This window comes from Lytechinus variegatus, chromosome 9 (genome assembly GCF_018143015.1).
Source record: "Lytechinus variegatus isolate NC3 chromosome 9, Lvar_3.0, whole genome shotgun sequence".
In the NCBI taxonomy this organism is placed as follows: domain Eukaryota; kingdom Metazoa; phylum Echinodermata; class Echinoidea; order Temnopleuroida; family Toxopneustidae; genus Lytechinus; species Lytechinus variegatus.
Genome location: NC_054748.1, coordinates 25793931 through 25808835, shown reverse-complemented (window position 1 = coordinate 25808835; position 14905 = coordinate 25793931). Strand labels below are relative to the sequence as shown.

The 14905-nt window shown below is 36.1% G+C and overlaps 1 protein-coding gene across 1 annotated transcript; it reads left to right on the top strand.

Moving 5' to 3' along the window:
• The first annotated feature begins 5202 nt into the window (after positions 1–5202).
• Positions 5203–8993, top strand: LOC121421553 (soma ferritin-like). Its single transcript, XM_041616298.1, has 3 exons — positions 5203–5508; positions 7064–7336; positions 8363–8993. Exons 1-3 carry the CDS (start codon positions 5410–5412, stop codon positions 8498–8500), a joined length of 510 nt encoding a protein of 169 aa, XP_041472232.1. The 5' UTR covers positions 5203–5409; the 3' UTR covers positions 8501–8993.
• Positions 8994–14905: the final 5912 nt, after the last annotated feature.

The window sequence follows — 14905 nt, the reverse complement described above, 5'->3', positions numbered from 1 at the left end:
ACACCATCAACATTCTTACTGTTGATGTGTTCACTGTGTAGATTTATTTCCACACTGTTTTATTTGAGCATTTCATTAATAGGAACAATATTCTCACTTAGTCAACTATGTGAACACATGTGAACACACTGTGAACACAATGTAAACATGTACACACTGTGAATCCACTGTGAACACAGTGTAAACACAACGTGAAGATGTACACACTGTGAATACACTGTGAACACACTGTAAACATAATTTGAACATATACACACTGTGAATACACTGTGAACACAGTGTAAACACAATGAACATTTACACACTGTGAACACAGTGTAAACACACAGTGAACATGTACACACTGAATACACTGAATACTCTTTGGAAACAATGTGAACATATACACAGTGTGAATATATTGTGAATACAGTGTAAACACAACATGAACATGTACACACTGTGAATACTCTTTGGAAACAATGTAAACATATACACACTGTGAATATACTGTGAATACAATGTAAACACTGTGAATATACTGTGAACACACTTAGAACACAATGAACATATACACACTGTGAATACACTGAGAATACACTGTGAACACACTTTGAACAAATTGTACAACAGTGCATTTTTTCCAGCCGGGTATTCTTTGGACCTTTGACAAATATCAGCCTCTCGCAGAAAAAGTGTAGAGCTATGTATTTGAAATTTGTGTAGATGCATTTATCTTTATTTATGTTTGGAAAGTGAGAACTCAAAGCACTTCACGCTTAGTGTATGTTATGTTTTATAAGGTTCTGTACCATTTGTAGTATTGTTTCTTGTAACATTCTTTAACCAACTCATGCATTGAAGTTAAAAGTCATTGTAAATATATTTCATGATTTTATTACTAATTTTTGATTGAGATAAAATGCCTAAGAGATATGTATTTATTATTGAAATAACCATGTTGGTAATAAATGTTTGGTAATACCTTGAATCCTGTAATTGTGTGAGTTTATTGAATTGTTTCAAAGAGCATAGGAAAACCTGTGTACATTAGGGTGACGGGTGATTGCACTGCAAAAATTCTGGTGATGATTTAACACCAGCCCGGAATCTATATCTGTCCACACCAGAGAAGTATTGAAATAATACCAGTTTGGAATCAAACCGATGCTGTCTTAATACTAAATGGTGTTGTAATAAACACATATCTGGTGTTAGACCAAAACCAAACTGGTGTGGTTTAACACTTCTCTAACACAAAATCAACACCGGAGTTTTTGCAATGTATGCCCTCATGGCGGCCAAACTTGGCCCTAAAATTCGTACATGCTTTTGGGAACCATTCTTTCTTGACTCCCCGAGATCTATCACAAACCACATTCAAGATTATTTAGATAATCACTATTCTAACTATGGCAGAATAAATATATCTGCTTTTACTGCATGCTTGTTTGTAACCCCCCCCCCCCCAGTAGTCCTTAAAATGAAATAAATAGCTCCGCCCCCCCCCCAAAAAAAGACAATAAATCAGTAAATTCTACGACCCCCCCCCCCCCCCGTGTGGGGGAAAAAGGTAGCCCCTAATAAAATTAATGAGAAAATTTATATTCTAACTATGGCAGAATTATGATAAATGCTTTAACTGCAAGATTGCTCGTAACCCCCAAAAGTTGTCCTTGAAATGAAATAGATAGCTCCACCCCCCCCCCAAAAAAAAGATAATAAATTCTACAATCCCCCCCCCCCCCGTGGGTTTCAAGATTAAATTGAAAACAGAGTCTACACGAGCAAAGTTCATGACGGTTCATTTCGAGTAAAAGCAAGAAAAAGAAAATGAATTTTGTGTTAGTCCGGCATTCATTACCGGAACTTTGAGGTAGAATTTCAGGATATAAATTACATACAAGATGAGCTCATGTATAAGTAAGTTTTTCCCTTATTTAACTCAGTTCTACCAAGGGATATACAGAAGTTGCTGGTCTTATATTCGTAAACTCAATTGTTAAGGTAAAGCTCACTCAATGCTTGAGCGCATAATTAAAGCACTATAAAAACAGCTATTGTTATCATCATTATTATTGTTATTACTGTTATATTATTATTATTATCATATTATCATGATCATCATTACTCATATTTAGGACATGTTTGACTCTGAACATTATTTTTCAATGGTTGTTTTGATTCTGTGGTTTGAAGAGGTTTAATTAAGGGCATTACACCTTTAATTACACTGAATTCAGCGTGCCTGTTGAGAGCTTAGTCTAAAAATAATGAATGCCCACTTTTCCTCCAGGACTATCAAATCCATGTGAGTTAGTATATACCCCTACATATAGTATACGAGGTGCTAATACCATAGTTGTAAGTATGTCGACTTTTACTGACAGTACAGGCGTACAGCTACCGTATTGCATTGAAATTATTCTTTCTTTTAAAAGATTGACAGATCTAGATGGTTATTCAAAGGTTTTAGGATAAATGTAACTTTTAGAAAATGAAAATTTTGATAGATTTTAGATTTCAATTTCGGAAATGAAATATTATTTTATGTATACTTATTTTTGTAGATGGTAAATTGAAATTCAATTGAATAATATACCTAGTGGGTCCTCCCCCATGAGACTTTAATTTCGTATTATATATATATATATATATATATTACAATTCCACGCCTGGTTTCCAGAATGCATATACCATTTTTCATTTATTTGAATTGCTTTGCTCACGGACTTAGGTCCCGCGGCCGGGGATCGAACCCCGGACTTTCAAATGTATAGTCGGCGCCTTAGACCACTCGGCCACGGCACTTCCACGTATAAACAGTGTGAGACTCCAATGAATTAGGATAAACGTCATTTCAAACAAGAAAATATTTTGTTAAAGAAAGATTTCACATAGAGAGATCAAGGGACCGAAAGGGAGAATAACATATGTTTCGAAAGTGTGTTTCTGTGTGGGTGTGGGTGCATCTGAGAGAGAGAAAAAAAAACGAGAGGGTGTGTGGGGTGTCTGCGGGGGGAGGGGGGGAGAGATTGTACCAATTTCAAATTTGGAAAATTCAATGAAAATAATAGAACATCCCAGGAGAACATCACACCCCTGACATTTTATTAAAGGGGAAGTTTACCCTGAAGAAAACTTTGTTGTAAAAATAGCAGAAAAAATAGTAAAAAATATTGGTGAAGGTTTGAAGAAAATCCGTTAAAGAGTAAGAAAGTTATTAGAGTTCAAAATTTTTGATTTGTGGCGTCATAAACGAGCAGCTGCCCCATGTGTTATGTAATATAAAATGTATGAATTTCAAATTTTGTATGGTTCCTGATGACTTAATTTTGTTTTCTTTTCATGATCGGGTGTGAAATGATTTGTCTATTGATATACAAAATTACAGTGAAAACCATTTACAATTTTCTGAGAAAATGACATTTCATTTTTTTTTTTACCATTCGCTATGTAGAAATGCTGCTCGCATATGACGTCACAAATCAAATAATTGAAATTCTAATAACTTTTTGATTATTTCATGAATTTTTCTCAAACCTTCGGCAATATTTTTTATTGTTTTTTCTGCTATTTTTACGATAAACTTTTTGTCAGGGTGAACTTCCCCTTTAAGGTGTCATGATTTTATTTTACTTTGTATGAACCCGGGGCATTCATCATCCATGTTCGACCTCAACCCCCCCCCCCCCCTTCGAGTTCTTTGTAGTTCTTCTCCTTTTCTTCATCTTTTTTTCTTCTTCTTCTTCTTTTTCTTCTTCTTCTTCTTCTTCTTCTTCGATCTTCCTCTCTAGTCTCTCTTGGCCCTCCTCTAGAGTCCTTCCCTATCTCCATGGAGAGGTCATTTCTGCTGGCGAACATTTACAGCTCTGTATCTTTCCCACATATTTTTTTTATTTGTTTTTGTTTATCTATTCATTATTTTGGGATGGTTATGTTATGTAGTTATCGTTTCATGTTGAAACTTGGACTTTTTCCTTGTTTGTTTATAGTAGATCAAGAGACATATTTTCTTTCTTAAAGGTCAAGTCCACCTCGGGAAATTGTTGATTTGAATAAATAGAAAAAATCAAACTAGCGTAATTTGATCAAAATCGGATGTAAAATAAGAAAGTTATGACATTTTAAAGTTTCGCCTTTTTCAAAAAATAGTGATATGCTCAATTCAGTGACATGCAAATGAGACAGTTGATGATGTCCCTCCCTTATTATTTCTTTTGTTTTTTATTGTTTGAATTATACAATAATTTCATTTTTTACAGATTTTGACAATACTATAACAACTTGACTAAACCATGCATAAGTATTAAACAATGCTAATTCTACATGTTCAGGGGGGGGGTTACCCGTCATTTCACTTGACAATGAGGAGAAAATTAAAATATTTCATGAACAAAATAGGCCTAGTAATACAAAAGAACGGTGGATGACGTCCATCAGTTTTCACTCTCCTCATTTGCATACCGACCAGAATGTGCATATCACTGTTTTGTTTAGTTTAATTTTAGTTCACTCCAACGATGTTGTAGGACTAAGCCTGTTCATCGATCAATTAAAGTAGAATGGAATACTGCTCTCCTAATTCAGACAAAATTAAATGCACTACTTGTGTTGGTAGGGGTGTCGTGGACAGCAAAAAAATCCATGAAAAACACACGAAAATCACTCAAATTTGTAAAACTAAGCAAAACTTTAAAATATGATTATGTCATAACTTTCTTACATCCGATTTTGATGAAATTTTCAGCCGTCTGCTTTACGTGTTGGATTTTTCTCTTTTTATTCAAATCAACTTTTTGTTGGGGTGGATCGTACGTCCTTTAAAAAACCTTAGACCCTTTTTTGTTGGTATACCAGCATTACTGCAAAATCTGTCCCCTTAATTCTCACATTATCAACAATCATATTAAAAGGGGTACCCCATGCTGATAGTATCAATATATATCGCGATGGCCATGAAATATAATATATTCCCCCCAAAAAAAAAAAAAAAAATTATGTGAAAACATTTCTGAGACTTTTTCAAAACGTTACGAAACCATTAGGCCATATGCGTAATATAGCTGCGTTACTAATTTGGAAAGATCTAGACTGTTGTACAAGAGTATAATTTCTAGCAGCATAATAACAACCACCAGTAATATTTGCTTTGTCATTGAATACGTCATAACCACGTATATATGCATGGGTAAATTCAATGTATGGATCGTAGGGGTGCGTTCATTTAATGGAACAGCTTGCCAACCATATAAATACAAGAGCGCGCCTTTGCTGCGTCACAATTAGAATTTGAGGAATCGAGATCTCTTGCGCTTTCGCAGTGTCGGAACCAGGCTGATCTTGTGCCCGAAAACACGAAGTGTAACAACTTTTTAGCCATATTTTCTACTTCAGATCTAACAGAAAACACAACCAAGACCTAACAAAATGGCTCAAGTGCGCCAGAACTACCACGAAGAGTCGGAGGCTGGAGTTAACCGCCAGATCAACCTCGAACTGTATGCATCGTACACGTACTTGGCTATGGTGAGTATGGTGAACAACACAGTCACGTTAGAAAAAAAAATATATGATCATCAAAATGTCTTGAAAATCTTGCGTCTTTCAGGTGATCGCTCAAATTTGTATAATTCATACGTAGGATATAATATGTATCAGTCGTTTCAGTTTTGTAAGTGTGTAGAACGTGCGAATGAATCAAATTTACCAACTGACAATGTGCCGTGTTTTTCAAGATAAGTTCTTTAACTTTAATTTTCTGATCGAGCAATGGCGCTGGCGTGTTTCGGGCGATCGGTGGTTGATTCATTGCCAATTTGCATTGGAAAACATGACAACTGTATTAACACGTATTACATGTAAATTACTTTGAAATGTCAATTTCAGTCATGATTGGCAAGCTAGGGCTAGGCAGTTGTGAACATGTTGGCAATGTCATTGCAGAGATGCCAGGTTCAAAGACCAGTTATGTGTGAGATTTTCTGTGAATCTGAGTGAGATCACAGACTTTGTGTACAATGTATATATTATGGTGGGCCCCAAGTCTGCGCACCTAACAATTTGAGTTAAGATTTAACATGAATTTCTTCTTATTTCACAAAATCTTTCAGTTGATAATGTTCCTTACATCATGATAAGTAAGTGTGCCAAATATCTCATAAAAATTTGAAAGAAATATATAATTTTCTTGGAAAAAATCTCGGGCAGTCATTTTCAGATTGAAAAAAAAAATGGTACCCCATGTCTGCGCACTCATTCACTTTGCACACGATTCGAGGATTTTGATGACAAAAGCTGTATTTTGAGGCTGTCACATAAAATGCCCTGAATTCATTATTTTTCCACCATTTTGAGTCGGATTTTTTATGAATACCTGTCTATGTAGTGCATGTGTAAAGTTTGTGCTCGTTGCGTATCTTCTGTAACTAAAATCGCGCAGATACGCGGTTGCGCAGACTTGGGAGACCGCGCAGACATGGGGGAACTGACCATACTATATGGGGATAGGCTGTGATAGTTGCGTGAGACAGAGATTTAAGGGATGAACAAGAGTAAAAAATGCTCGAGTCTCGCGCACAATTCGTGAGACTTGGTAGCTCTGTCATTGCCCTCACACCCCCCCCCCCCCCCCCCCCCCCCCGCCTGATCTGTGATTACAATCATGACACTTTCAGATTCATTTCGGTTTGTTGCAAAGCCAAAAAATTCTTTGGGAAATCAGTTTGGGAGACAAGGTTACAACTTAGATTATAAACTGGGTTCCAAAAGAAACTGATGAAACTTTACCATGATGCCACATTTTTAATGTCAATGATGCCACTTTTGGGGTTAATTGGCTTGACTCTTGGATGGATGCACGTGCACCATTGTCATTGGGAGCTTTAGCCCTGCCTACTTATCATAATTAGCTTGAATGCCAATAATTGACAATTGTCAAAACAACACTTTGAATACATGGAAACCAAGTAAAAGCAAGCATCCATTTCAATCTAGATAAGACTTTCCCTTTAAGTTTGCAGTCCTTGAATCTTATGAAATAAATAATGCTCATTGTTTTCTCTGATAATTTTCATCTTGACAGGCGTTTCACTTTGACCGTGATGATGTAGCCCTTGGGAACATCCACAAGTACTTTGTGAAGGCATCCGATGAAGAGCGGGACCACGCCCAGAAGCTGATGAAGTTCCAGAACCAGCGCGGGGGACGCATCGTGCTCCAGGATGTGAAGTGTCCACAGAAGTCTGCATGGTCGTCCGCTGCGGAGGCCATGCAGGACGCTCTAGACCTGGAGAAACATGTCAATCAAGCTCTCTTGGACCTTCACAAGATCGCATCCAAGCACGAAGATGCTCAGGTAAGATTAAAAAGCAACTTATAGGCTTTTTTTCCTGATTCACCTTTATGTTTTTTACTTAAAATATAATCAGCCAGGTTCGTTTTTAAATTCCTGTAATGTAGTCATGCTCGGTGCCCCCACATTCATTTTCTTCACTTTGATGTGGTTGCCCATCTGTCAAAATTGTCTCGACTTCAAGAATCTGACCCATTCAGCCTACCTCTAAATTTATCAGATTAAAGAGTGATTTTTCCCCTGTTCAACCGAAGTAGGGGAGGATTCCTGCTGAAGCAGTTAATATAGGCTGAAATATAGAGCTTGCCCACTTTTAAATTAAAAGGTCCCGTGTTTTGAGAAACATGATGCATGTAGTATGGTAGAAACAAGTTGCCCAAGCCAATAAAAAAAAAATCTGACCATGCCATTACTTGCAGTTGGAGAGGAGAACCATTCATTTAATTGGGATGCCCTTTTGCCAAAAACCTCGACTTTGGATTGTTCTGATATTAAACCCAAAGTAAATAGCTTGCCAATATCAATATAGATCTTCTAATCCTCAGAGTGTCACGGTATGATGGTAGTGCACATTGCATTAGCAAGGGCAGGAGTAAAGGAGACTAATTTGGGCCAATGTAGATATGTGATTGGATTTTAGTGCAAAAGGAAGCAATTACCAAACGTGACATTTCCTGTGAGAAAGCCAATTGACTCTGTCCTTCGTGTCAATTTACTATCTGCTATTGAACAGGGATGCCAGAGTTCTGGCTGTTCAGTATTTCATGTCAAATTTCCGGGATCGTGATCTGTTATTTAGCCAGAATCTGTAGAAGATAAAGAAACCTCAAAGATCGAAAAGAGCATTATGTATGATGAAGCAAACTTGGCTCAAAATGGGATGTAACAAAGAATTATGACATAGGTTGGAATCCGAGATTAAAATTTTATCCGAGCTGAAAGGAAGAAGACCCTAAGCCTTCATAATTCTGTTCTTTCAAGTTCCAACATTAATATATTTCCTTCCCCTTTTTTTCTCTTAACTTGCAGATGACGGACTTCTTGGAAGCCAACTATCTGACCGAGCAGGTCGAGGCCATCAAGGAACTTGGCGGCTACGTCACCAACCTGAAGCGCGTCGGACCAGGACTCGGAGAGTACATGTTCGACAAGGAGCACTTCGACTAAAGCTTGAACCTCCGAAGCTTCTACCTAGGGCCTCTATTGTCACTCCTATGCACCTGTAAATCTTGTATACATGTATGACTTTAACAAAATAATATAATTAGGCAAATATTTCAGGTTTACTTGAATCTGTTTCTATGAATCGCTAATGAAGTTCTTTTGCAATCGCTCTTGAAAATACCACTTTAGCACTGCTAAGATACTAATTATGGAGCAAGCACACATGCTCAAATTCTTCAGAAATATATGACAGTATGTGTTAATAGTAATATATCTACAGTACTTTATTTCTTGAAAGTATAATCTCTGGTTGTGGAATAGTCCTTGTTTTTTACAAGCATTAGATCTTGAGGCCCTAGAGTGTAGTATTGTAATATGGTGCAAATAAAAAAAGAAAAATTCCCTGTTGTAAATCTTGCATGAATGCAGGTCATTTTGTTATCATAAGATCATTGCATTATGAGCGACAAGGAGTAAAAAAAAATAAGCAAAAAGTTACAATTTCTTGTGTTCTGTGTATTATTCAGTTGAATCTGACTCATTTCTGTTTATCACTGATCCATTCCAACAAAAAGTTAATTTGAATTAATAGGAATAAGTAAAAACTCCAAATGTCAAATTCCACTAGTGCACACTGAAGTACACGTAGTTACAGTGATGTGTATATAGCTTTTCTGTCACTTGACAACTGACGAGCAAAACTTGAAATGCCAAAACTTGTTTGATTCTCTCTTAAAATCAATTTGTTGGAGTGGATATAGTCCGGGTTTTTTTTTTTTGGGGGGGATGGTGTAAATTTGTGGCCAGTTGAATAATCTGTGGGGGTCGATTAATTTGCAATAGGTGCAAGTGTTGAGATGGATTTAGAATTGGCTATTTAATTTCTCTTTTGAGTGATAGTAGGGGTGCTGTTTGTCTTAGATACGCCACTGGCCTCCGCCCCTTTACCCCCGAGCAAAGTAATTGAACAAGAAAGTTCTCATATGAGAAGGAGGTAGAATAAAGTGACGATTGAGTGAAGTGGATGTATTTGTGATAAAGGTGAAAAGGAAATATCATATGGGTCACAGATTTGCCAAGTAGCACTGATATACAGTATTAGGTACTGAAAAACAAGAAGAATATTGATGGTTTCATTTGTGCAAATTTCTGATTTGTTTCACTTATGAATGATGTCCTGTGGTGTTTCTTTGAAAATACTGATTTCCTCTCCAAAACACTGAATATTCAGCTATTCAAATACTGAAACATTCTTGTTCTAGTTGGCAAGTCTAGGGCCTGTTGCAGAAAGAGTTGCGTTTAAATGCAAGTCAATATATCAAGCGCAAGTCCCGAATACGGGTGCTTCTTTGGCTGAAAATCAAGTTGTACAAGATTGAGTTGCGTTTGATCGCAACTCTTTCTGCAACGGGCCCCTGGGAATTTTATGACGATTTGGAAAAAAAAGAAACATGGTAGAGTCAAAAATGGAGCAAGGGCAATCGCCCCCACCCCCAAATAAATGATTTTCAAGCAATGATAAAAAAGAAGAAAAAGAGGAGAGAACAAAGGAGAGAAGAAAGATGAGTGCACAGAAAAAGATATCTGGCTCGTTTAACTATAAAACCCCTAATGAATTGAGAAGAAATGACGTCATCTCCTAGGTCGTCTCCCCTTCCTTTATAGCTTATTAAGATTTGCAAAGAGGAGAGAACAAAGGAGAGAAGAAAGATGAGTGCATAGAAAAGGATATCTGGCTCGTTTAACTATAAAACCCCTAATGAATTGAGAAGAAATGACGTCATCTCCTAGGTTGTCTCCCCTTCCTTTATAGCCTATTAAGATTTGCACCTTTTTATTCACTATAAAAATGCATTGTATCAAGGGTGCCCCTACCTTAGTATAATGACCATTGGTGTGAAAAGAAATCTAAGAACAAAAGTATTGGTGAACAGAAATCGAAAAAATGAAAAATAAATTTCTGGTTGTTAACAAAAATTAGATCACCGGGGGGGGGGGGGTGGGTCATGAAATTTGTCAGCAATGATTGAATTGTCAGTGCTGACAATTTCAGTGAAATACTTTGTTTTGATCGGCTGAGAGGCACTTGCCTCTGACTGTTTCTATTGTCGGAGAAAGACAACTTGTCCGTGCTGGCAACTTCATGAAACGGTCCCAAGGGGGGCGTTTCATGGGACACTTGTCAGACGTTTTATCTGACAAGTCCGAGTTTTCGACATTTACTATAGTAATGGTGCTTCTCAGCCAATCAGATTCAAGGAAAGATGTCAGATCTGACAACTTGTCTGACCATGGACCTAGTAGGTCCATGGTCTGATAAAATGTTGATGAAACACTCCCCGGACTATGATTTTGCTACTTTTCAGACTAAAGTTTAAAGTTAGCCATATAGAAAACACATTTTTTCATGAAGAAAATTAGTCGTTCTCATCGAGGTGGATGAAATAAGTATCCACCTATGATGGTCGTTCTAGACGATTTTAAGGATTTTTTTTTCGTTTTTCAAACATCCCTGCAAATTGGCAATTTGATGGGTAGTGTGACAAGTGGCTAAAACAACTTTCCCAATTGTTACGTATTTTATTGTCATGAAGTTGTGATCCTTACTTATAATTGGGGTGACCATTGAATGTAACCGATAGCATACATGTACTTCAGTGGCGTGATGAGCCCAAAATTTTGAGGAGGCCATACATGAGTTAAATTTTGAAAGCTTCGTGCGCCACGAGCAAACTTTATTAGTTTTAAGTAAAAAGAATGTGATAAGTTTTGACAAATTTTTTTCCAGAGAATAATATATATACCCCTTTTCCTTTTTTCTGTTTTTTTTTTATTGACTTGGTCGCGAAGCTTCTGTCATGCATGGCCTCCATCTCCGCTATACGCCAGGTTTGTCCTCATAGCATTATATGAAATTATTCTAATAGGGAGGGATTTTTACCCAAAGTTGCCTACCGTAGTTTGTTGTTTTAAAGACACCCCGCCGCCCCCCCCCCCCCGGGCCAGTTTTAGGATTTGAAGGGGCGAGGGAAATTTATCCTGGGGCAGCAAGTTTGTAGAAACAACCCAAACCATTTCTCTTCTCCGGAAAGATGATTAAGGTAAATATCATGATTTTGATAGGTATAGGGTTCAAAAAGAAAAAAAAAAGTGTTGGGGTTACAGATGCCACCCTTTTATCCACCCATATCCGCCAGGAAAAAAACCTCGAAAAGTGGCTAGGGTGTTATTCGCAGATCGGCGCGGAATATACGCGGAACGCGGATATAGTTTAAAGGAGAATGAAACCATTGGAACAAGATAGCTTGTGTGAAAACAGAAAAATCAAAGAAACAGATCAACGAAAGTTTGAGAAAAATCGGACAAATAATGAGAAAGTTATGAGCATTTGAATATTGCGATCACTAATGCTATGGAGATAGCAAATTGGCAATGCGACAAAGACATGCGATGTCACTTGTGAACAACTCTCCCCATTTTTTATATATATTTCACTAGAATTGCCTCTTTTATCACATCTATCCATAAATCATGTGTTTTGTCTACATGAGGGCATGTAATGCATATTTTTTAAGAATACATCATGGATAAAGAGTTTGTATCATCATAAGAAAAAGCAAAAAGAGACATTTTGAGGGTATTTTATAGTCCACCAAAGGGAAAGTTGTTCATCAGTGACATCACACATCCTTGTCGCATTGCCAATGTGAGGATCTCCATAGCATTAGTGATTGCAATATTCAAATGCTCATAACTTTCTCATTATTTGTCCGATTTTTCTCAAACTTCTTATTCTTTGATTTTTCTGTTTCTACTCAAGCCTATTTGTTCCAAAGGTTTCTTTCCCGTTTAACTGGAAATCTCATTGAATTAGAAAAATTTACCTATATAGGCATGTTTTTAACAAATTCAAGAGTGCTAAATATTGCGCGAAAAGCCGGCCCATCGGTTATTGACGCGCCATATCACACGTAGGCCTACTCATCAAACCTATAAAGCTCCGGGTCGAGCTGAGGCCTTTTTGCATTATGATTAAATAAACCCCATAATTAAACCTATGATTAGGCGTTTATATCCATCATTTCATATGTCTAAAGCCCTACTGGAGAACGGATTATAACATAGGCCATCTTTAAACGAATTTTCCCGAATTTTACCGAAAAATTTACTTGTTCAACGATGAGAATGTATGTTTACGTCATCAGCCTACTACTATAAATAGATTTCGTCATTATAATTTCAAGGTCCGTGTGCAAAAGAAAAGTACGGAATGTTTACGTTTTACAGGAACAATACAAACAGTAGTGCCAAGTCACGCGGCTTGCATTCTCATACATGTGAGTTGGAAATGGTCGGACTTCGGTCAGGGATCGCGCTCGTATAGAATCGTGTACAAACAGAAGGGGTGTTACATGTATCGTACTTTAAGTTTTCCAGAGGGAGTAAGTTCAGTTAAAACAATGACTGTTGTAAGAACACGACGAGTCACCTGACTATTTGTGAAGTTGCCAATTTGCATCACTCGATTTGCACTGATCTTAATGGTTTCCTAGTATTCTAAGCTATCTTTATGTAAGGGGTCATTTTTAATAAGCCATTATTTGTGTTTTTATGGTCCCCACTAGAAGTATTTATATGATTGTATATTGCATTGTATTGATTTGTATATATTGTTGTTGTTTTTTTAATGGAAATAAATTGAAAATTAATTAAACAGATTTTGTCATAATTTGCACCCTCTCTTTAAGCTCCCATTCTTTTGATTAATTTTATGATAGATTTAATCAGAATAGGACAAAATGCAAGTTACCTTAACAAAATTTTTCTCTTTTTTATATAATTTATCATCAAGAACAACAATATTTAAGAAAAAAAAAATCTGAAAATAAAATCAGAATAACGAAGCTATGACCATTTTAAAAATTTGTACTATTTCGGTGAAACATTGATGCATGTCTTCATGAAATATAAATGAGCAAATGGCTTATGTCTTTATGTCATATCCCCAATCGTTACATGAAATTATCTATATTCATATTTTGTCTTCTGAGACTTCAATCCTTATCCCCATTCTCTTTCGGACCCCATTTTCGCCATTAATTTGCTTTTGAATTGATTTTCAATCAAACCCCGAATCTTTGTTTATACGGGCTAGTCATGTATGAAAATATGAAACAATTATGATTTCATGTAATAACATATTAAAAAAGGGAAAGCAATAACATGCCCATGCACCTAATGAATATTCATGATGCATATTCCTGTCTGTATTGCTTTGCTTGAAAATGGAAGGATTTGATATTTCTTATCAGATTAATTTTCTGCATATTTGTTTAGGAAATAATTATTTTCAGCTCGGAGATAAGAAAGAGTGAAATGTGTTTAATTTCAGGCTTAAAAAACGCCGATAACAAAAAAGTCTTATAATCGCCCATTGATAAAGTGACCGCCCACCCCCCCCCCCAAAAAAAGTAAATAATAATTCACTGATCGATATCCAATAATTCATGCTATTTTGTGCGACTAAAAGATGATAGAAATGTATTGCATGAAAACTCACAAAATTTTACCAAATCGTCTCAGAAAACATTTTCCTCGCCGTTGCATTATTTTCCACTTTAGTCATTGATAGGCCTATAATGTCAATTTACAAGTGTAGAGTTTGTATATTGTCAGGCTTATATAGAATACGTGTAACTTGTTAGGCCCTATTTCAATTTTTCCTTTACCAATGTACTTGGTTGGATTCATCACGGATAAAAAAATAGTGGATATCTTTAACACAAATTATGATTTTTAAATAAATTAGTTTTAGTTTACATAGATTAGGCCCATGAAAGAAAGAGTGAATGTGTGTCATAGTCTGCTCCCACATTTGTTTACTGATCCAGATGCGATGTGCATATAGGCCCCTATATTACCTTTTGGTGTGATAAAAAGAAAAAATAGTTTTCTCCAGATCTGTTATTTTGATACTATAATATAAGACAAGTGCTTTTCTCACATTTTCTCATCAATATTCATGTTGTTCGATGTGAAGTTTTTTTAAATGCTTTTTAGCCTTTATTCAGATAATATCACATTTTTCATGCATACAAAAGTAATAAATAAAATATACAAAGTAAAGTGAAGTACATGTATACAGCAATATAACAAATTAAATATTATACATTATGATAAACATTTTTAACAAAGATTACCACAACCCATAATGCAAAGAAATCAATTACTTTCACATGTATTTACTGTATAATAATGCGGTAGTGTACACTAAAAAAAAAAAACAAACAAAGACTTTTTAAATTCTGAGCAAAATATTGATATACTTTGTTTTAAAGATGAGTAAAGATGTGAATCTTTGTGAAGTTCTTAAGCTTAGAGCGCCCTCTTTGTTTCATGCTGTACAGT

Bases quoted from the DNA above. Each gene is read 5' to 3' on its own strand.
- LOC121421553 (XM_041616298.1), top strand. From the start codon at position 5,410: ATGGCTCAAGTGCGCCAGAACTACCACGAAGAGTCGGAGGCTGGAGTT. The intron at 5,509-7,063 runs GTGAGTATGGTG...TCATCTTGACAG, and splicing joins CGTACACGTACTTGGCTATG to GCGTTTCACTTTGACCGTGA. The intron at 7,337-8,362 runs GTAAGATTAAAA...CTTAACTTGCAG, and splicing joins CCAAGCACGAAGATGCTCAG to ATGACGGACTTCTTGGAAGC.